This window comes from Oncorhynchus nerka, linkage group LG28 (genome assembly GCF_034236695.1).
Source record: "Oncorhynchus nerka isolate Pitt River linkage group LG28, Oner_Uvic_2.0, whole genome shotgun sequence".
NCBI classification, from domain to species: Eukaryota; Metazoa; Chordata; class Actinopteri; order Salmoniformes; family Salmonidae; genus Oncorhynchus; species Oncorhynchus nerka.
The window spans coordinates 55091891-55116444 of record NC_088423.1 but is presented as its reverse complement, the minus strand read 5'-3'; the positions used below and the strand labels follow the sequence as shown (position 1 = coordinate 55116444).

At 42.9% G+C, this 24554-nt stretch overlaps 1 protein-coding gene across 3 annotated transcripts in view; it reads right to left on the bottom strand.

Moving 5' to 3' along the window:
- LOC115102814 (AN1-type zinc finger protein 3-like) overlaps nucleotides 1-24001 on the bottom strand; it is a 45766-nt gene extending 21765 nt beyond the window's left edge. The window contains exons 1-2 of one of the 3 annotated variants that reach the window (XM_065012887.1): nucleotides 23569-24001; nucleotides 21675-22264 (exon numbers count right to left, since the gene is read on the bottom strand). In XM_065012887.1, the coding sequence (XP_064868959.1) occupies nucleotides 21675-21706 (32 nt within the window). In that variant the 5' untranslated portion in view covers nucleotides 21707-22264; nucleotides 23569-24001. The remainder of the gene's footprint in view (nucleotides 1-21674; nucleotides 22265-23568) is intronic. The other 2 variants (XM_029623128.2, XM_029623127.2) reach the window with 2 other exon arrangements.
- Nucleotides 24002-24554: the final 553 nt, after the last annotated feature.

Genomic DNA, 24554 nt, shown 5'->3' with positions numbered 1-24554 from the left:
TGGGTTAAGGGAGGGTTTGATCAGGGCGCTTTCTTTGGCTCATCGTGCTCTAGCGACTCTTTGTGATGGGCCGGGCACCTAAAAATTGACTTCGGTTGTCAGCTGAATGGTGTTTCCTCCGACACATTGGTGCGGCTGGCTTCCGGGTTAAGTAAGCAGTGTGTTAAGAAGCAGTAGTTTTCCTGTCTGAAAAGTAGTTGCATCTTGTGTTTATATTGTTGGTCAGTGTAGAATAGTTTGGATTACTTCCTGACCAATATTGATGCAACTTTAACCCCATTCTGGAACGAGGGTTTATCACAGAGATCTTATTTAATTACTAGAGGGACTATGATTTAACCTACATTGAATCAGGTCCCATAGCTTATTTATTGTCCAACTGCAACAGCGCAAATGATAAACAGCCCAATTGACCATAGTTTTTACATGCAGAGCAAAGTATTCTCTCTGCTCACCTTGGCCATTGAGCTGTTGGCGGTTGAGCGCAATCAAGCCGCAATGTTTCTCTTCCATGAGCAATTTACTAAAATGCACCTTACCTAGGCTAAGGTTCTTGAACATGGCACCCAAGGCATTGTTGCTCTGTGTTGGCTCATGAAAAGCCTGCTGCGGTAGCATAGCCTCAGACCGTATGCGTGCATTTGTTTAAACTTCTGCTCAACAAAACAGTTGTCGGGATATGTGTTGTTGACATTCTCAAATCTTAAGCCCCTTCCCTTCCCTCACATCTCTTCATTCTGGAAGGATGAGCTCCTCAGAGCCCTTGGAAGCTTTTATTTTTGCTGCACCTAATTTGGAGGCAAACCCAATAAAACATGCTAGGGCTGAATCTTAAACCGAACACTTTGACCACTCGATCATGCGATATGCGTGTTCACGAGTCAATCTCAATGGCTAATTGTCGAGTGATCGAGGGCTTCATTGAGCCCTTCAGGCAGCCTCTCTACCGAGTGGGCATCCTGTGTCAACTCGCAGCCCTTAGCAGCAAGTGCTACCCATGAATCTTCATAGTGAATTATGCTACAAAATAGGTTGTGGTAGACTATGCTTGAGAATGAGTTTAGAATATTGGAATATTGACAAAGTGGCAGTTAGGATGGAAGTGCGCATCGTCTCAATTCTCTTTTGGCCTGAAATGGTAGCAGACTCGAGTGATCACTATCAATACAGATCAGAAAGTGGCCACTCAATAAAGGGCTCATCGGCCAAGTGTTCAGTTTGAGATTCAGCATAGTAGTCTGCAACTCCAGGCTCCAAAACAACTCAAATCAATTTAAGCACCTCAGTTTATTTAGTGTGTTTTCCCTACAGTACATTTTACCCCTTAGTGGGGCATACACAGGCCACCGAAGCACCATTCAGGGCTGCAAAACAAAAACCACCAAAGAATGAAATTGAAACCAAGAGGTAAAATGTTTTTACACCTGGGGGAAACAGAGTGGGGTGACCAGCCTGAGTAACGGTAGTGGAAAAACTACCTGTTGGAGTTGCCATTGGAGACCATACTCTGCACCAATAGGCTACTTTGGCATGCACACAGACACACTTTATTCTTCCACCACCCATCTTTGATTTGCCTGAAGAAGGTTAACTAACTTGGGCCGCCCGGCTGGTGGAATCTTGATTGGCGCTCTTTGCCGACGCCAGCCCTCATAAGCCTTAATTGCGGATGACATTTAACAGGAGATGTCAAATGAATCCCAGTCTCCTGCCTTGTTATACCCCCGGAGTGCTGCCGGCTTGATTGGCATTGAGTGATGGGTTAAAATGAGGGTGGAAGTAAGAAAGACAGGGGGAAGGGAGCAAGAGCCTTCTTTTCTTGCTTCTCTCTTTTTTCTCTCAAATTCAAAGTCCGGCTCAGAGGTGTTGCTGTGGTCAGGAAATGTTTTTAACCACAAACCATTCCTGGATTAAAATAGGCACAATCTATCAAATACGTTCAAATACTTAAGCTGTGCTTGATTGGGCTAGCAATAGAGTCAAGGCAATAGCTCAGTCCTAAAAAAAGCTAAACCTGCACTCCAGGCAGGCTCAATCAAATGCCCAAACTCCGGTCTGGTCCAAAACATTTGTTGACTAGCCTAGGCTAAGGCTATTTGACCCCTGAAAATCCATTCAAACCTAGCTTAAGGATCTTCCTTTGCCATGGGTGAGCCTAACACTCTTTTCAGGGAATCCATGCATGGGCCTTTATGCTTAGTTAAATATGCACTCCGGGATCTTAAGCACAACATATTGCACAAAATGGATTGGTAACATATTACACACATTTCAAAAATCGAATATCATACCAATTTCAAAATATATCACAATGAAAAATGTGTATGATATCATACACTGCAAAATGTGTAATGTATCACACAAAGTGGATTACGTAGTAGGCCTACACATTGGCTGACTTCTTACATAAAAAAAGGGGACCACTTTTGGCTTGTGAGAGTTACTTTCAGAACTACTGACTAAAAAGTGCACGAGTGTCTCTTTAACTAAGAAACTGTCAATGGCTGTAAAAGGCATCACACACATTCAACCTGATGTTGTGGCATTGAAAACATGAGTTCAGTCTGTGCACTCGATAGCCCTTTGAAAGGCTTGCTAATGATGTTCTCATCAAATAATATTTTCATAGACCTACAGGTGTGGGTTAAATGCATCACTGGCATCCCATGCTTGTTTGTGTTAGGTTAGTAAATTAGTGTGTGTGTGTGTTAGATTAATGAGAGTGTGTACAGGTGGTTATCTGTGTTAGATTAGTGCATGTGTTTGTGTGTGTTAGATTAGTGAGAGAGAGAGAGAATGTGTATGTTTGATATATGTGTGGGTCATTAAGCTTCCTCAGTAACCACGTTTCCATCCAACCATTTCATGAAGATAAATTACCTGATGCAGGAAAAAAGACATGACCGGGATGATGGAAACATGAAATGTCGGACCAGGTTATAAAAAGCTTACAATTTGTTTGTTCGACATGGATGTATCTTTTTGAGTCTGTAAAATTGATTATGCGGTGGAAAAGCCACAAATATTGATATAATAACCATCATATCGAAGTAAACTTGGAGTCACGCGATGATATGTTGTTTGGTCCACCCACTAAGACTTGGGAAAGCATGCAGTTTATTAGGTGACAGATGAAATAAGTTACGATGAACTTCACAGGGTGGTGAATTTGTAAGGTGATGAGCTTGATGCTCCTTTTCAATAAACAGAGGGTCTTATTCTGGTGACATGATGATCGATGCTTGGCTGCAGTCTGACAAAAACAAATAATATCACTTTAATTCATAATAATCTCATGTAGGTAGCCTACCTACACTGTATCTACGAGCCGTTGGCTAGAGCACATGCGCCAAGACCAATTGCTGTATAACAGTTTTTGTGACAAAACCATATGTATAGTTGAAAATGCGATGGAAACCCATTTAACTTATAATTTTCATTCAGTACATGGGAATTTAACCGTAAAAAGTTATGTGCATTACGTCATCACGCACAGCCGTTTATCCGCAAAAAATCAGATAGAAACATATCTGGTGTGAAAATATGCAGATTGTTGAATATTGGCATGGAAATCTGTTACAAACTGGATGGAAACCGGGCCAGTGTAGCTGGTGCTATCTGGCAAACGCCTATAGCTCCTACTCATGTCTTTTAAGGCTCTGCAAATGATGAATGAAAAAAAAAAACATTGTAACAGCCATTTCCTTCCTATTTTCCTAGAACCAACTACATCAAAATGGTGTCAGCAGTTCCTGGTCAGCAATACCCCACTATCAACAATGAGCTTGTTTGACATTGTAGCAACTGACATATCTAAGAATCACCTTGCATCGTAAATAACTACAATATTATTTGTAGATCAGTCAGTCACAATTTACCCACATTGAATCACAGATTTGATTCTCTTGAACACGGTCAATATCTCTAAGACAGGGACAGCCCCTGACAAAGAAAAAATTAAGTTGTGTTTTTTCCATATTATATAGATATGAATAAAATCAACTACACGTAGGTTACTGAGCTTGTCTAATGCTTTAAGCACTGTGATTAAAAATGGACACACAAAATAATAACGAGAAAGCCAGAGATCAATATAGCCTAACCAGAAAAAAAAAAACTGTAGCCAACCCTCTTCCCGCTGCTGCTGGCCTTAGCTCCTGAAGTTCCCGATCGGCAACCTTTTCCATTTGGAATGCCAATTTATCCTACCATTTCTACTGCTCCGCATGACAGTATGATTTTCATATGCACATTTTTGTAGAACAGTTTAATTTATAATAAAGTCTGCATATCTCAAAATCAATTTCACATGGTTAATAAAAATTATACAAATCTAAAAGTAATTTCTATTGCCAATATGTAAAAATAGCATACATAATGCCAACAAATAAAAAAATTGCAGCCCGCAGGAAGAAAATACTTGGATAAAAATAAATATGCTAGAAATCGCATGGCCTGTCTGCAAGAAACTTGAAACTGTGGATCAACTATTAACTTGGTCCTGCCTGAAGCGGTGCAAACAAACTTGCAACATTGTATAAAATATTCTGGGCCCTCAGTTTCCCATGCCAGTGAGTTCCAGACAGACAGACACAGCTGTAGTCTATTTGCGCAAAGGATAAGAAGTAATCAGGTAATATGACGCTTCCACCTGATTAGAGCATTTTTTTTCCACCTTTCATGCTGAGTGGTTATTAAAAGGGAGAGAGCTAGAAATATTTTTCAAATAGGCTACATTGAGGAACTACTGTCATTTTCAATGGATGCAAAAACAGACAGTTTATTTGCTCTTTGACGCAAAGAAAAAAAAAAATCACAGAAGCTCCACAGTGCTCGTGAGTTAAGACAATCAGAAATAGAATCAGATCCCCAAATGGGCACATTTATATATGTATTATATGTATATATATGTATTTCCATGCAGGCCAGGTAGCACAAAAGACAAATAATAAATAGAATAAAATTTACCCAAACTTTCTCACAAGTGTAGTCTTGGTTGTGCGCTCTGTAATAATAACAATAATAAATTGAATGCATTTACAGATATTACCGTAACCAAACAAACATTACAGATTAGAAATGATGGTATTTAACAGTAAATGTAATACTGATGTGCCATCCCTGCGGCCTCTGCAATGGATTAGGCCACTCAAGACAGGTGTGAATCAGACAGGTGTCTCGTGTGCCAAAACATTTTCTTTATACATTTGCCACTGCTGGACCAACAGCCTATCGACCAAACAAGCAGTCAACTACATGGGGTCAGCCCTACTGCGAACAATACCTAGTCTGTCACCATCTCTCAATAAAGCTTCCTCTTTGCTCACCACTTCGTCCTCTATATACATCTCCACCTCTCATCCTCCTCCATTTTGCATCCCTCCTTCACCACCACCACCACCCTTTGCTCTCTCCCATGTCACTCAAGTCTCACCCCCATAGCGACAGAGCCCGGCCTGCCAGTCTACCCCAATCAGAGAGCTCCGTCTCTCGTTCACCAGGCTTGCCATTAGCCCTCGCTGCCTACTCAAAACCCTCAGGGTGTCCTCTCTTCCTGTTTCCCTAATGTCTTAATAAGCATTATTCCTTAACCCCCTTCCACACACGCATGCACGGACACACACCATCCGTCCTTCCTGATTGGCCTATGATTATGACGATTACCCGTGATTGCCAAATCACGGGTTGCCGTCAACTCAGTGATTGTTGTTACCTGCACGCCCCTTCCAAAACAGCACCTATATCGGTTCACTCAGTTGGTTATGGACCCCCTCATTTAGAAAACGGGGACAAGGTCGCGGAGGCACCCAAAATAATTAGGGTGAGAGTCTGATATGAGTCTGTCGATCATCACACCTAGCTAGTATGCCTGGAGTGGAGAGCGCTTGACGGTGACGAACGGAGAACGGTTATCCCAGCAAATAGTCACCCAACCCAGTGACGTAGCCTATTTGTTTCTCCCCCCTCTCAATTCTAAAGTACGACACAAGGTCAACTCTACCAGGTGAGGTCTAGTAGAACAAACAAAAAGGAATATCTTAGATTTAGGTAGTGTCGGGTAGGCTACACAATCCAAAAGCAAAGCATGAGAGCAAAAAACTCAATGATGAAAAGTAGGTGGGCTGTGTGGTTCAGCCCACTCAAAGGCTTAAAGGGAAACCCAGCCGCAAGCTGCCAAGCAACGCGAGCCTACCAGACAAGCTAAATGGAGTGGGTGAAAAGCTTCAAGGACCGTCTGTGTGCACATCAATAACAACTTGAAATGGTCCATCCACACAGACATCGGGGTGAAGAACACAACAGCGCCTCTTCAACATCAGGAGGCTGAAGAAATTTGGCTTGTCACCAAAAACACTCAAACTTTTACAGATGCACAATCAAAAGCTTCCTTTCAGCATCCTATCACCGCCTGGTACGGCAACTGCTCCGCCCATAACCGCAAGGCTCTCCAGGACACCTACACACCACCCGATGTCACAGGAAGGCCAAAAAGATCATCAAGGACAACAACCACCCGAGCCACTGCCTGTTCACCCCGCTATCATCCAGAAGGCAAGGTCAGTACAGGTGCATCAAAGCTAAAGCTGGGACCGAGAAACAGCTTCTATCTCAAGTCCATCAGACTGTTAAACAGCCATCACTAACATGGAGTGGCTGCTGCCAACATACAGACTCAATCTCTAGCCACTTTAATAATTGGATTTAATAAATGTGTCACTAGTCACTTTAAACAATGCCACTTTATATGTTTACATACCCTACATTACTCATCTCATATGTATATACTGTACTCTATACCATCTACTGCATCTTGTCCGCGCTGTTCGGCCGTCGCTCATCCATATATTTATATGTACATATTCTTAATCATTCCTTTACACTTTTGAATATAAGGTAGTTGTGAATTTGTTAGATGACTTGTTAGATATTACTGCACGGTCGGAACTAGAAGCACAAGCACTTCGCTACACTCGCATTAACATCTGCTAACCATGTCTATGTGACCAATAAAATTTGATTTGAGCGCATCCTGTCGTCTATATCACCACCTGGTATGGCAATTTCACCATCCACAACCGCAGGGCTCTCTAGAGGGTGGTGCAGTCAGCCCAACACATCACCAGGGGCACAGTGCCTGCCCTCCAGGACATCTACAGCACCCATTGTCACAGGAAGGCCAAAAAGATCATCAAGGACCTCTGCCACCCAAGCCACGGCCTGTTCACCCCACTACCATCTAGAAGGCTGAGACAGTACACGTGTGTCAAAGCTGCGACCGAGAGAATGGAAAACATCTTCCATCTCCAGGCCTCCGCCCAGTACCCTGTCCTGAACTTAGTCACTGTTACTAACTAGCTGGCTACCACCCGGTACTCTACCGTGTACCTTAGACTGCCCTATGTACAAAGCCATATTCTATTCCTATACTGTCCATAGTATAGGAATAGAATATGCTTCATGAGGTAGTCACCTGGAATGCATTTCAATTAACGGGTGTGCCTTGTTAAAAGTTAATTTGTGGAATTTCTTAATGCGTTTGAGCCAATCAGTTGTGTTGTGACAAGGTAGGGGTGGTATACAGAAGATAGCCCTATTTGGTAAAATATCAAGTCAAGTATTATGGCAAGAACATATCAAATAAGCGAAGAGAAACGACAGTCCATTACTTTAAGACATTTCAAGAACATTGAAAGTTTCTTCGAGTGCCACCGCAAAAACAATCAAGCGCTATGATTAAACTGGCTCTCATGAGGACTGCCAAAGGAAAGGATGCCCAGAGTTACCTCTGCTGCAGAGGATACGTTCATTAGAGTTACCAGCCTCAGAAATTGCAGCCCAAATAAATGCTTCAGAGTTCAAGTAACAGACATATTAACATCAACTGTTGCTGCAAAGAAACCACTACTAAAGGACACAAATAATAAGAGACTTGCTTGGGCCAAGAAACACGAAAATGCACATTACACCGGCGTAAATCTGTCCTTTGGTCTGATGAATCCAAATTTGAGATTTTTGGTTCCAACTGACGAGTAGGTGAACGGGTGAGCTCCGCAGGTGTGGTCCCCACCGTGAAGCTTGAAGGTGGTGTGATGGTGCTTTGCTGGTGACACTCAGTGATTTATTTAGAATTCAAGGCACACTTAACCAGTAGGGATATCACAGCATTCTGCAGCGATACGCCATCCATCTGGTTTGGGCTTAGTGTGATTATCATTTGTTTTTCAACAGGACAATGACCCAACACACCTCCTGGCTGTGTAAGGGCTATTTGACCAAGAAGGAGAGCTGCATCAGATGACCTGGCCTCCACAATCACCCAACCTCAACCCATTTGAGATGGCTTGGGATGAGTTGGACTGCAGGGTGAAAGAAAAGCAGCCAACAAGTGCTCAGCATTTGTGAGAACTCCAAGTCTGTTGGAAAAACATTCCAGGTTAATTAAGCAAGTTGAAAGAATACCAAGAGTGTGCAAAGCAGTCATCAAGGCAATGGGTGGCTACTTTGAAGAATCTAAAAATATATTTGTTTAGTACTTTTTTGGTTACTACATGAATCCATGTGTTTTTTCATAGTTTTGATATGTTATTCGACAATGTAGAAAATGGTCCAAATAAAGAAGAAATCCATGAATGAGTAGGTGTCCAAACTTTTGACTGATACTGTATATATAGTCAATAATTCAGGTTGGACACTGTTGCCTATGCCACGAATTCAGCTAGACGGCTAATACTCCAGAACTGGAAAATGGTGGTTTCCCCATCTATGCAAATGAGCAAAATCTGTGTGCATTAAGGAAATGGCTCAAATAGAAGCCTGTCTCTTAGCGCCCGTTGTGTAGAGTGATTTAAGCAAATAAATGTCTGGGCTATTAATTGCATTTTTACAGTAGGTCTTGGGCACCGCAGGGGCAAGCCAGTTGAAACAAGCCCATAAGATAACCACAAGCCACACTCTCCCAGAATCAATGGCACATCAAGTTCAAAGTCAGCCACAAAATACAATTTTTATTTTTAATATAAGAATGCTATCAGCGGGTGGACTGTTAAAAGTAAGACCGGTATGCAGCCCAAGTCTCAAAACACTTTAGAGTTCCCACGTGTACTGAATACATTTTTTTTCTAATTTCAGAGACCACATCTCACACCTAATATAAGTTAATTGTTTAATTCCAGCATTTCGTCACTAGAGAGCGATCGGCCGATTTCTAAGGGTCTGTACTCAAAGTTGTTGACAGCTCCTCTGGCACCCAGGATGGCAACTCTCAAAACCTGTGTGTGTGTCTATCTTTTGGAGGGGTTGGGCTAAAAGCAGAAGTCAAATTTCAGTTGGACCTTGTGTGCAATTGACCAATAAAGTGACCTGATCTTAATGTGCTTGCCAGTTAGCTAGCAGCTCACAGCTGTTAGCAGCCAATGGTTAGCAGTTTCTTACTGGAGATAACAGACAATTGGCATTTTTTCAAGTCATTAGTGAATTATTTAATGTAACAAATCAAACATTAAACTCGTAAACAATTCATGGCAACCTCGTTAACAATTCCTTTAGACCCGGCATTTATTTGGAAAAGGTGTTTACTGAAATGTGTGCCATTGCCTGGCTATTAAAAAAAGGACAGGCAGCTATGAGAGACACTGAGTTTAAGTTTACAGTATGCCTGTCCTGACCCCATTGTTTTTAAAACGATGTACTTGTATAAAAACAATATATCAAGTGACCTCAAAACGAGGTTAAACTTGGTCTATGAATGTGATAGTGGTTCCATTGCTCCACCCCATCCCTCGGCTGTTTGCGGGGTGACCGTTTTACTCTCGTTTGAACCGTAGATATATTTAAAGACCCATGCGGTCTAATAAATCGCTTTCATATATAAAATAAAACCCAAATATATTTTTTACAATTTATTTCCTGAGCTTCCTTGGGCCGCTGAAATACAATTTGAATACATTTACAGAATCGTCTAGAGCCCACTCTCTTAACATAAAAACAACAACAAAGGCACATGGTACTCAACCGGTCAGTTTGAGCTGGACACTGAAGTGAGCGAACTTCTACAGGTGTGTAGGCTAGTTTGTTTTGTCAACAAAACAAAAAGTCATACATAATTCATCCTTATTTGCAATATCATTGGTGTAGCGCTTTCAAAAGGTCAGCAGTAGATGCAGATCACCAGAAGACGCAGAGAATGCAGGTACAACAGCCTTTTTCCAGTGGACCATCCTGGCCTGTACCCTTCCTCTATTCATTGCAGAATGCCATTATTATCTACAGGGCAGACTATATGGTATAATCTTCAATATCAGAAAGTTTTTTTGTGATAATGGAGAACTTATTTAAATGACACATTTTGAAATGTTTTGTTGTAGAAAGTTTTAAAAAGAAGCCAGACTGCAATGAAAGGTTGTCATTCTTCATATATTTCTTTGGTAACAAAAAAAAAATAGGTTATAATGAAAGTGTAAATCATGGCATGCAAGTTCACTACATGACCAAAAGTACATGGACACCTGCTTGTTGAACATCTCCTTCCAAAATCATGGGCATTAATACGGACTTGGTCCCCCTTTGCTGCTATAACAGCCTACACTATCCAGGGAAGGCTTTCCACTAGATGTAGGAACATTGCTGCGGGGACTTTCTTCCATTCAGCCACAAAAGTATTAGTGAAGTCGGGCATCCAAAATTTGTTCGATGGAGTTGAGGTCAGGGCTCTGAAAAGGCCAGTCAAGTTCTTCGGGCAGGTAGTGTTCGCCTGGCGTCCGTCGGACTGCCAGATGGTGAAGTGCAATTCATCAATCCAGAGAATGCGTTTCCACTGCCGCAAAGTCTAATGGCAGCTAGCTTTACACCACTCCAGCCGACGCTTGGCATTGCTCATGGTGATCTGCGTGCAGCTGCTTTGCGACCTTCACAAAAAATACAGTTTTATATCTTTATGTTTGAAGCCTGAAATGTGGCAAAAGGTCGCAAAGTTCAAGGGGGCCGAATACTTTCGCAAGGCACTGTATATATATATATATAGTGTCTTTTCAAGTTAATAGTTCACATGTGCTCAAGCTCTGGAAGTGGATCAAGTGTGAGGAAAACAAATCATGGTGAAAGTAAAGAGGTTGTGGCTAAACAAATCAATTAGCAGGAGTCGAGCAGCAACAGAATAGTCATTGATTGGTTAAAGTACAAAAAGTTGTTTTTATTTACATTGTCATCACCCGCTTTCTCAAACACCAACATCACTACACACAACTATAATCTCATCCCATGACAGGAAAGGTGGAGGAGTTAGTATTGCACATAGCTTCTCAACAAGAACTTGCTTGACAGACAGAATCTGTTGTGATGGCTGGGAAGAAACTTTACCGGAGAATATATCTCCAGGAAGGTTGGTGACAACTCCCCCTACAAAGTCATACATTCGATCACAGATGTCAATGGGTTGGTGCTATCTGTGATCGAAAGTATGACTTTGTGTAGGGGGAGTCGTCACCAACCTTCCTGGAGATATATTCTCCGGTAAATGTTCTTGGTTCATCCACTACACTGAAAAAAGTAATATCACTTTTTGTCCCCATAGCAGAACTATCTTGGGTGTATAAAAAAATGACTATTTTTCAGTACATGTAATGGCTAAACAATGCCGTTTGACACTTAGTGGGAATTGTCAATGGACAGGGTCTATTTGTGATTGGCTGTATGACCAATAGAAGACATGGTATTAATTACAGGTATCTGGCCTATAGGAGCTGTGTAAGTTGGTGCTAGGTCCAGCTGTGCCATAGGAACAGAGTAGTGCTGCAGCCTGCGTAGTCCTTTACATCCACCAGGAGTTCCAGGATGCCAAGAGAACCATGCTGGATGGCTTTGGGAGCTTGTCTGCAGAAAGAAATGGACAGAAACAAACCATGAGCTGTAATACATATCAAACACTTTCATAGCCATACTTTACTCACACCTTACCTTTTGATTTATGTGGTGACATAAAAATAGTTATTGCTAAGTGTTAACACAATCAACAGCCAAAGTATACTTTAGTCGGGCTATGACTTACTATCATTACATATCAGTCAAATAACATTTTATTAGTCACAGGCGCCGAATACAACAGTGAAATGCTTACTTACGACCCCCTAACCAACAGTACAGTTTCCAAAAATACGGATAAGAATAAGTGATAAAAGTAACAAGTAATAACAATATATACAGGGGGGTGACAGTACAGAGTCAATGTGTGGGGGCACCGGTTAGTTGAGGTAGTCTGTACATGTAGGTAGAGTTAATTAAAGTGACTGTGCACAGATGACAACAGAGAGTGGCAGTGGTGTGGAGAGGGAAGGGGGGGTAGCCATTTGACTAGCTGTTCAGGAGTCTTATGGCTTGGGGTTAGAAGCTGTCTAGAAGCCTCTTGGTCCTAGACTTGGCACTCTGGCACCACTTGTCGTGCAGTAGCAGAGAGAACAGTCTATAACTAGGGTGGCTGGGGTCTGACAATTTTTAGGGCCTTCCTCTGACACCGCCTGGTATAGAGGTCCTGGATGACAGGAAGCTTGGCCCCAGTGACGTACTCGGCCGTTCGCGCTACCCTCTGTACAGCCTTGCGGTCAGAGGCCGAGCAAGTTGCCATACCAGGCAGTGAAGCAACCAGTCAGGATGCTCTCAATGGTGCAGCTGTAGAACCTTTTGAGGATCTGTGGACTCATGGTAAATCTTTTCAGTCTCCTGAGGGGGAATTAGGTTCTGTCGTGCCTGCTTCACAAGTCATGGTGAGCTTGTATTTCAATCTTAAGGAAGTATGGTTTGAAGTGAAATGATTCATAAAAAGGTATTGGGAAGTGATAAGATCACCAGGCAACATGCGTCCTACATAGGGGGAAAACGTCTAGCTGGCTATGCGTAGAACATTGTGGGAGGAAACGTCTGCCCAGGCCAGCATTGCCCCTATATGATTCTGATGTTACTTTTGTAGTAACATTAGCTAGCTACAAGTACCTAGCTAGGGAACTATAATAATCAGCTCAGTAGCCAACGCTAGCTAGCTAGCTATGCTGGTTGCGGTCGAGGTTTGTAGTTAGCTAGCAGCAGCAGCACCACATCATCATGACCTTTACAGGGCTCGACGTTAACACTTGTCCAGGATAAATAAATACATGTCGGAAAAGAATAGATTAATTTCCCTGTTTTGTTATAATTGTCTAAAAACACACAAAATCAAACAATTACTCCGATCAAAATCAGAGGCCAACATTGGAATAATTTAAATATTTTTCCATATACATCCATTTTTTTTTTTTAAAGAGACTAAAGTGTAGGTGATATGAATATTAGCTACATCTTTATGCCCAAGCCGAAGAGGACACCAGGGAGGTACCTGATAACGTAGCCAAAAAACATATTTACATAAATATAGGCTAAACGGCAGTCATGTTTGACAAGTACAATGACGGGTAATTAACATTAACGTCTAAAGGCTTGATTCTGTCTACACACTGGAGGCACAGTTGGTTCAGACCAAATTGTAACAAGACCATACATAGAGTGAAGGTCAGTGGCTGTTGGGCACTGCACATCAACCTTGAAACTGAGCGGAGGTGGTCAGCATTTTGAAAATATAATCAAAGTAAATGTTGAAAACATGGGCATTTCATGATGCATGTCTTATCTTGTTTTAAATGTTTTATTTTTTTTATTTTACCTTTATTTAACCAGGCAAGTCAGTTAAGAACAGATTCTTATTTTCAATGACGACCTAGGAACAGTGGGTTAACTGCCTGTTCAAGGGCAGAACGACAGATTTGTACCTTGTCAGCTCGGGGGTTTGAACTTGCAACCTTCCGGTTACTAGTCCAACGCTCTAACCACTAGGCAACCCTGCCGCCCCAGAAGCCTAGACAAAATACAACCATTGAAATGTTGAGGGAATTATTTTATTAACACTTAAATATGCAATTGAAACCAGCATTTTCTCATGTTCTACTGGTATTCAAATCAACGGTCTTTATTGACCAGCAGCCAAAGGCATAATCCTAGTCATATTAGTAACACATGCTAGTTGATGCATCTTTAGATCTCCCCTCTTTCTAACTTCTAAAAGGATATTTATCTCGGTCACATGAAACCTGAGGTTCTGAGAACGGTGTTTCCCCGCTAAATGCATTTTGGGACATTCTCGAATAGCCGACAGCCACTTTCACATGTTTGAGCTTACAATATGAAACTTCAACATTTTAAGCTAAAACGGTCTGATCTGTTGCATCAGCCTTATAGCTTTTTAAAAGAAAATTATGCAATGGTTGTATGAATTTTGGATCTTTCGCCCTAGACTCTTACGCACCGAACATATACAAAAGTATTTGGTTGTAATTATAATATTTTAAGGGTAGCCAACCATCCCCCAGAAAAGCCTTAACCCTATCAGTACCGAGATCTCAGAAAGATCTACATGTCCAGAACTTAAATTTAGCATTAAAGTATTTCTTTTCAGGACAACCAGTACGTACACAACCTCAAAAAAATTAGGTCCACCATAGCAAAATCCTGATTATAATATATATATATATATACACACACACACACACACACTGCTCAAAAAAATAAAAGGGAACAGTTGAAAAACACAATGAATCTCCAATCACACTTCTGTGAAATCAAACTGGCCACTTAGGAAGCAACACTGATTGACAATAAATTTCACATTGCTGTTGTGCAAATGAAATTGACAACAGGTGGAAATTATAGGCAATTAGCAAGACACCCCCAATAAAGGAGTGGTTCTGCAGGTGGTAACCACAGATCACTTCTCAGTTACTATGCTTCCTGGCTGATGTTTTGGTCACTTTTGAATGCTGGCGGTGCTTTTACTCTAGTGGTAGCATGAGACGGAGTCTACAACCCACACAAGTGGCTCAGGTAGTGCAGCTCATCCAGGATGGCACATCAATGCGAGCTGTGGCAAGAAGGTTTGCTGTGTCTGTCAGCGTAGTGTCCAGAACATGGAGGCGCTACCAGGAGACAGGCCAGTACATCAGGAGACGTGGAGGAGGCCGTAGGAGGGCAATAACCCAGCAGCAGGACCGCTACCGCCGTCTTTGTGCAAGGAGGAGCAGGGGGAGCACTGCCAGAGCCCTGCAAAATGACCTCCAGCAGGCTACAAATGTGCATGTGTCTGCTCAAACGGTCAGAAACAGACACCATGAGGGTGGTATGAGGGCCCGACGTCCACAGGTGGGGGTTGTGCTTATAGCCCAACACCGTGCAGGACGTTTGGCATTTGCCAGAGAACACCAAGATTGGCAAATTCGCCACTGGCGCACTGTGCTCTTCACAGATGATAGCAGGTTCACACTGAGCACATGTGACAGACGTGATAGAGTCTGGAGACGCCGTGGAGAACGTTCCGCTGCCTGCAACATCCTCCAGCATGACCGGTTTGGCGGTGGGTCAGTCATGGTGTAGGGTGGCATTTATTTGGGGGGGGGCCGCACAGCCCTCGATGTACTCACTAGAGGTAGCCTGACTGCCATTAGTTCCCGAGATGAGATCCTCAGACCCCTTGTGAGACCATATGCTGGTGCGGTTGGCCCTGGGTTCCTCCTAATGCAAGACCATGCTAAACCTCATGTGGCTGGAGTGTGTCAGCAGTTCCTGCAAGAGGAAGGCATTGATGCTATGGACTGGCCCGCCTGTTCCCCAGACCTGAATCCAATTGAGCACATCTGGGACATCATGTCCCGCTCCATCCACCAACGCCACGTTGCACCACAGACTGTCCAGGAGTTGGCGGATGCTTCAGTCCAGGACTGGGAGGAGATCCCTCAGGAGACCATCCGCCACCTCATCAGGAGCATGCCCAGGCATTGTAGGGAGGCACGTGGAGGCCACACACACTACTGAGCCTCATTTTGACTTGTTTTAAGGACATTGCATCAAAGTTGGATCAGCCTGTAGTGTGGTTTTCCACTTTAATTTTGAGTGTCACTCCAAATCCAGACCTCCATGGGTTGATAAATTTGATTTCCATTGATAATTTGTGTGTGATTTTGTTTTCAGCACATTCACCTATGTAAAGAAAAAGTATTTAATAAGAATTACACGGTGTTGGGCTGTAAGCACAACCCCCACCTGTGGACGTCGGGCCCTCATACCACCCTCATGGAGTCTGCTTCTGACCGTTTGAGCAGACACATGCACATTTGTGGCCTGCTGGAGGTCATTTTGCAGGGCTCTGGCAGTGCTCCCCCTGCTCCTCCTTGCACAAAGACGGAGGTAGCGGTCCTGCTGATGGGTTATTGCCCTCCTACGGCCTCCTCCACGTCTCCTGATGTACTGGCCTGTCTCCTGGTAATGCCTCCATGCTCTGGACACTACGCTGACAGCCACAGCAAACCAGCTTGCCACAGCTCGCATTGATGTGCCATCCTGGATGAGATGCACTACCTGAGCCACTTGTGTGGGTTGTAGACTCAGTCTCATGCTACCACTAGAGTGAAAGCACCGCCAGCATTAAAAATTGACCAAAACATTAGCCAGGAAGCATAGGAACAGAAGTAGTCTGTGGTCACCACCTGCAGAACCACTCCTTTATTGGGGGTGTCTTGCTAATTGCCTATAATTTCCACCTGTTGTCTATTCCATTTTCACAACAGCATGTGAAATTTATTGTCAATCAGTGTTGCTTCCTAAGAGGACAGTTTGATTTCACAGAAGTGTGATTGACTTGGAGATAAACAACACAATGTAAGTGTTCCCTTTATTTTTTTGAGCAGTGTATAATGCTCTAACTCCAAAAAGTTCTAGGACACTAAAGTCCATGAAGAACAAGAGCACCTCCTCCCAGCTGCCCACTGCACTGAGGCTAGGTAACACGGTCACCACCGATAAATCCATGATAATCGAAAACTTCAACAAACATTTCTCAACGGCTGGTCATGCGTTCCTCCTGGCTACTCCAACCTCGGCCAACAGCTCCGCCCCCCCCCACGCAGCTACTCGTCCAAGCCTCCCCAGCTTCTCCTTTACCCAAATCCAGATAGCAGATGTTCTGAAAGTGCTGCAAAACCTGGACCCGTACAAATCAGCTGGTCTTGACAATCTGGACCCTCTATTTCTGAAATTATCCGCCGCCATTGTCGCAACCCCTTTTACCAGCCTGTTCAACCTCTCATATCGTCTGAGCTCCCCAAGGATTGGAAAGCTGCCACAGTCATCCCCCTCTTCAAAGGGGGAGACACCCTGGACCCAAACTGTTACAGACCTATATCCATCCTGCCCTGCCTATCTAAGGTGTTCGAAAGCCAAGTCAACAAACAGATCACTGACCATCTCGAATCCCACCGTACCTTCGCCGCTGTGCAATCTGGTTTCCGAGCCAGTCATGGGTGCACCTCAGCCACGCTCAAGGTAATAAACGATATCATAACCGCAATCGATAAAAGACAGTACTGTGCAGCCGTCTTCATCGACCTGGCCAGGGCTTTCGACTCGGTCAATCACCACATTATTTTTCGGCAGACTCAATAGCCTTGGTTTTTCTAATGACTGCCTTGCCTGGTTCACCAACTACTTTGCAGACAGAGTTCAGTGTGTCAAATCGGAGGGCATGTTGTCCGGTCCTCTGGCAGTCTCTATGGGGGTGCCACAGGGTTCAATTCTCGGGCCGACTCTTTTCTCTGTATAGATCAATGATGTTGCTCTTGCTGCAGGCGAGTCCCTCATCCACCTCTACGCAGACGACACCATTCTGTATACTTCTGGCCCTTCCTTGAACACTGTGCTATCTAACCTCCAAACGAGATTCAATGCCATACAACACTCCATCCGTGGCCTCCAACTGCTCTTAAATGCTAGTAAAACCAAATGCATGCTTTTCAACCGTTCGCTGCCTACGCCCGACTAGCATCACCACCCTGGATGCTTCCGACCTAGAATATGTGGACATCTATAAGTACCTAGGTGTCTGGCTAGACTAAACTCTCCTTCCAGACTCACATCAAATATCTCCAATCTAAAATCAAACCTAGAGTCGGCTTTCTATTCTGCAACAAAGCCTCCTTCACTCACGCCGCCAAACATACCCTAGTAAAACTGACAACTCTACCGATCCTCGACTTCGGTGATGTCATCTACAAAATAGCTTCAAAAACTCTACTCAGCAAACTGGATGCAGTTTATCACAGTGCCATCCGTTTTGTTACTAAAGCACCTTATACCACCCACCACTGCGACCTGTATGCTCTAGTCGGCTGGCCCTCGCTACATTTCGTCACCAGACCCACTGGCTCCAGGTCATCTACAAGTCCATGCTGGGTAAAGCTCCGCTTATCTCAGTTCACTGGTCACGATGGCAACACCCACCCGTAGCACGCGCTCCAGCAGGTGTATCTCACTGATCATCCCTAAAGCCAACACCTCATTTGGCCACCTTTCCTTCCAGTTCTCTGCTGCCTGTGACTGGAACGAATTGCAAAAAACAAAAATAATAATAATAGCTGAAGTTGGAGACTTATCTCCCTCGCAAACATCTGCTATCTAAGCAGCTAACCGATCGCTGCAGCTGTACATAGTCCATTGGTAAATAGCCCACCCAATTTACCTACCTTATCCCCATACTGTTTTTATTTATTTACTGTTCTGCTCTTTTGCACACCAGTATCTCTACCTGCACATGACCATCTGATCATGTATCACTCCAGGGTTCATCTGCTAAATTGTCATTATTCGCCTACCTCCTCATGCCTTTTGCACACAATGTACATACTCTTTTTTTCTACTGTGTTATTGACTTGTTTATTGTTTACTCCATGTGTAACTCTGTTGTTGTCTGTTCACACTACTATGTTTTATCTTGGCCAGGTCGCAGTTGTAAATGAGAACTTGTTCTCAAAAAGCCTACCTGGTTAAATAAAAGGTGAAATAAAACATTTGTAAAAATAGATGGTTTATAGCTCAAATCAGACTCTACAGACGTTTTTGGAGGGAAAAAAACAGGCCCATTGTCTCACAAACACTGCTGTACCTCAGCCCCTGTTAATCACTGACGAATGAATGTTTGGTATCTACAGATGCAGAAGAAATAAACTAATCCAATGGTATAACACAGGAGTCTGAAGCTCTAACACACATTAGAAGTCCAAAACACGCCGATGATATGGTGGGACTCATTGGGTTAAAGGGGCAGTGCTTTATTTTGAGACAGGCTTGAATATGTAGCCTACATTTTTGGACAACTAAAAAAACATGATCCCTACTTGTCCAAAGAAAGTTAAGTCATGCCCTGCTTAACTTTTAAGAAATGATATCTAGCTAGAAGAATAACTATTTAGACTTACTTCTTGAAAAGGTTGCTGCTGGCTGCCACCTGCCGCTGCCGGATGCAAGATGTATGGGAAAGAGCCTTGGAGGGGGATGAAAGCGGCAAATCCACTGGCTAGTGTAAGTGTAGCTAGCTTCCTACCTTGAAGTGTGCTGTGCATATGCCATATCAAACAAAGTGAAAAACATGTTTAACTGCACTGTGCCTTTAACTTACAAATTGAATTGTCTGTGTGTGAATTGTGTGTAAAACAGGATAAACAGTTTGCAAAGTCACTTTCTGACTACTTCTTCCAGGTGCAAACATGTATGGATTTACCCAATATCACTTCGCTTCACATGCTTGTGTTGGGGAATTCTGAGCAATCTGCTTTTGAAATCAATGACAGTCTGCGTGACAAACAAAGTCTGTAAGCCTTGCTGAAACAGGTTCTCAACTCAAAATGCAAGGGTTTCTTGACCTTCATAAGGCAAAAAGGATAGCCAATGTAGGGCTGTTCCTTGTTCTGCACAACAGCAACACAGATGTCAAACTGCTTAAAATGTAAAATAATTATTGTGTCGACACTGCAATTGTCAATAGCAGTCAAGCAGAGAAAAAGAGAAAGGAATGTATCAATACTTTTTTTTTTTACGGAGTAGGCCTAGCCTATTTACAACCCACTTCACCAATAAAAATGACTGATGTTCCAGACTAGGCTAAATTTAGCTGAAAAAAGGCCTTGTGGTTGGCAAGTGTAACCGATGTGAAATGGCTAGCTAGTCAGCAGTGGTGCGCGCTAATAGCGTTTCGATCGACAACTTCACTCGCTCTGAGGCCTTGAAGTAGGTGTTCCCCTTACTTTGCAAGGGCTGTGGATTTTGTGGCGCGATGGGTAACGATGCTTCGTGGGTGTCAGTTGTCTGTGTGTGCGCAGAGGGTCCCTGGTTCGAGCCCGGGACGGACGAAAGCTCTACTCTTACACAAGCTCATGTCAATATTTACAAACAGTATCCTAATGAGTAGGCTAGCCTAATGTTAATCTATTTTCAAAACACAGTAGAGATCCCTTCAGTCTCCACAGATTTGGGAAAATCTGCATTTAGAATTTTTTCCCCCAATTTGTGGAACAATATACAGAGTTCACTGCAGTTACATGTGCTGGTGCCACTCAGGCAGTTAAAAATATGATTAAGGACCTCCATGTAGTTGAATGTGATTGCTTTTATTTAATGTGTTTTTGTTATCGTGTGCTGAATTATATTGTTTTATACACATGTATATGTTTTATTATGTTTTTATTATAATGTATACAGGGCTCAAGTAAAATAATTGGAATCTCAATGTGACCCCGTTTAAATAAAGGTTAAATAAAATGTAAAATCTGAACAAGCTATTCTACAACACCTCGCCTCTTGCATCAGTCACCCAGCGAGAGACCATTGAGAACGTAACAAAGTAACCTACTGCAGTCTATTAATAAGATGGTAACACCATTCAGTGATTTAAGGGTTTTTCAGTGAAAACGGCAACAACAAAAAAGGCTACTTCGATTTACATGTATATGTACATGTAGATATAAATAAAAGGTTTTATTTATTTTTTTAATAGTCACATGTACAATGTCCATAGGGGGAGCAGTTAATCTGACTAGTGGTGGCTATTCAGCAGCCTGATGGTCTGGGGATAGAAGCTATTGGCTAGTCTGACAACTTTCCAATGATGCTTCTATACTGCCTGCGTCCAGCTGATGGAAAAGGGGAGAACAGGCCATGGCTCAAGTGACTGGGGTCCCTGTTTATATTTTTGGCCTTCTGCAACACCTGGTGTTGTAGGTGTCCTGGGGGGCAGGCAGTGTGCACCCAATGGTGCATTTGGCTGAGCGTACCACCCTCTGTAGCGCATTGTGGTCAGAGGCGGTGTAGTTGCCGTACCAGGACGCGTTGCAAGCCAACAGTATGCTTTCGATGGTGCGCCTGTAGAACACTGGGAGGGCCCTCGCATCCTGTGGTTGAAGAGTAGCTGTCGTGCCTTCTTCACAATGGTGTCCGTGTGGTTTGACCATTTCATCTCCTCAGAGATGTGTACGCCGTCAGAGTGCCTACCTCGTCCCTGTAGGCCGTCTCATCGTTGTTGGTTATCTGGCCTACTACAGTCGTGTCATCAGCAAACTTGGAACTGTGTGAGGCAACAGTCATGGAAGTACAGGAGGGGAATGAGGATGCACCCTTGAGGTGCCCCAATGTTGAGAATCAGAGGTAATGTCTAAATTCACCACCTGGGGGCAGCTCGTCAGGAAGTCCAGGACCAAGTTGCATAGAGAGAAGTTCAGTCCCAGGGCAGGATGCCTTCTGGGCCGCAGCCTTCAAAGGGCTAACATATTTGAATGACTTACCTCTGTGTCCTCTGTGGAGACCATAAGCACATAGCCCTCGTTGTTCTCAAGGGCTCTCCTCGACCTCTCAAAGTCGTCGTTGTGCTTGAAGCGTGAGAGAAGGTGTTCAGCTCCTCCGATAGGGCTGCATTGGTGTCAGCGACGTGGCTAGCTTTCCTTTTGTAATCTGTGATCGTTAGGAGCCCCTGCCAAATATGCCTTGTGTCTGACCTGCAGAATTGCTAATCCACTTTCTCCCTATATATGCATTTCGCCATCTTGAGCGATCTGCATAGGTCGCATTTGTACTATTTAACCATAACATTGTCCCCAGTCACTTTAGCGTGTTAATAAGCAGCATCTTTCTCCTTCAGTTTCCCTACAGGCTGCCATCAAGACACATTTGAGTCAGATAAGTTTTGAAAGACTCAGAATCACATCTATGCATGGTTTGATGAATCCAGGGACTGAGTCGGCATATTCATTGATTTTATCCCCAGAGGCTACCCGGAACATATTCCCGTTCACGTGATCAAAACATTCTTGGAGCATGGATTCTGATTGGTCGGACCAAGGCTGTACAGAGTTGACCACCGGAACTTCCCTCGAGTCTGTTAGTAGGAGGGAGAAGCAAAATGGAGGTGTGGTCAGATTTACCGAAAGGAAGATGGGAGAGGGCCTTATACCTGTGTCGAAAGAGTGTCTAGCAGTGATCAAGCTCGAAAAGCTACCCTATTGATTCCGTTTTTTAGGGACAACACATTTATCCTGTCTAGGCCACAACACAACGTAATGAATAATCTTATTGTTTTCAAGTGGGTACAAAACTATAGCCTAGCCATTGTCATTTCAATAATCGCCTGGAGTTTTGAATGCTTAATTTTCTAGCATGCCTGATTAGGCAACCATTTGGATCAGTTAGGAGTCTTTTCTCTGTAGTTTAGCCCTACAGGGTCCAGGCACATTAGCAGGCCATTAATATGGTGCATTTTGTCAGGATGTATAGGCTAACATAAAGATGTTAATGCAGGGATTTCTAGTGGTGTGGAGGAAGTTGCATCCATAGGTTTTCCAGTTTGACTTCTGTTTCAAAAGCGTTCGAAAATGAGGTAGATACAATGGTCACCAACAGTTATACATCAGAGTTCATAAAAACATTGTCTTATACTAACTATAGGTCTACTCTGGTCGACATTTTGGATAAAGACTGAGCTCTCAAGGTTAATAAAACAATAACCCTCAAGAGAATTCGGTAGTAGAACACGAACAGTTAGCAGATACATCAGTCCCCCTAACGAGGTGTATTGTGAATATTTGGTGTGACCTCGGAAATATGACCCATACATATATAAATTAGGTCTACTAGCTAACTTAACTTCATATTAAACAAGCTTGCAACATACGTCTGACATTCTCTCGAAACGTAGCTATTGTTTGGATTGAATCTGGCATGTAATTATACATAATTTCACATTGGCTTAGCTGTCAAAGTAGCGTCGCAGCAGCACCAAAGCAGATATTGATATGTTTGTTAGATCGCTCCAGTTAGCTTTTACATTAGCTGTCAAGCTGATGCTAACATTAGCTAAACAGTCGGTTAGCTAGCTTAATAGCATTACATGGAGTTAGTAGTTACTAATGTACGGCATACATTAATATTGAAAAACAAAATGACAATTTCCATGAAATTAGCCAGTTATCAAATTTAGCAGCTAGTTAGATGTTAACTTTAGCTAGTTGAAACAACACATCCCCCACATTCTGCTTCTGTCCCTCTGTACCTAGCTAACGTTAGCTAGCGACAGGCTTCAAGCTATGAAAGACCGGGGGCTATTGTACATTTCATTAGCTGTACCAAGTTAGAGTTAACTACATAGCTATATTTATTATTCATAACTAGCTAGTTAACTCTTACCCCCTAAATCCACAGGAACAGCGTGGTGGCGGCTTGCTTCGTTCACTGCCTGTGTCCCCCATGGTTGTCTCCAGTCGATGACTAGTTAACGTTAAATGCACGTAGGTGACACCGGGGATTGGGTTGCGGCCTAGTTATGGTACCGTAGAGAGATTCCAAGACACGAACTAAAGAAATAACATCCACAGTAAAAAAAAATAAAAATAAAAATATCCGGATGAAAATGTCAACGAACATGGAGTGCTTTCCCGACACGAGCGGCCGCTGTCAACCATACAGTTTTTAATTGATCATTTATAATTAACGGCCGCGGAAAGTCCGACGGGCCACACCGGGTGATCGAGGCCGGTCAGCTGGAGTGAAGGCGGACCCAAAGCAGAAAATAGTGCCGGTGAATATCGAAGCCTTGGTGATATACACGCGCGTCTAAATACCGAGGTAAAGTGTTGGTTTTATATTCACACATTCGGACATTCAACAGACATTCGCCAAACGCCATTTAAAAATGTAAAAATCAATAACTAATTCACCGTTTGTCACAGAATCATCGAACTAGGTATGATTTATTCTATAAATGTCTAGCATACTTTTACAACCTTTGTTTTGAGTAGAAATTCCAGTTTTAGCTTGATGGAAATACATAAAATCTATAACATGCCATTTAAAGCGGTATAAATCAATAACTAATTCAGTGATTGTCACAGAAACATCAAACTAGGTATGATTTATTCTATAAATGTCTAGCATACTTTTACAACCTTTATTTTGAGGAACATTTCAGTTTTGATTTGATAGAGGGCATGTAGTCCGTTTAGAGGGCACAACTTTTTTTTATCAGGGTTATCCTTGTATTATTGCACTAATGTTCTATTTTCATGACTCTATTTTATTATTCTACTATGAGAGATACTAGATACATACTATGACAGCAATTCACTGTAATAGGTACACACGTTGTATCTGTCACAAGTGACGAGTAAACTGAT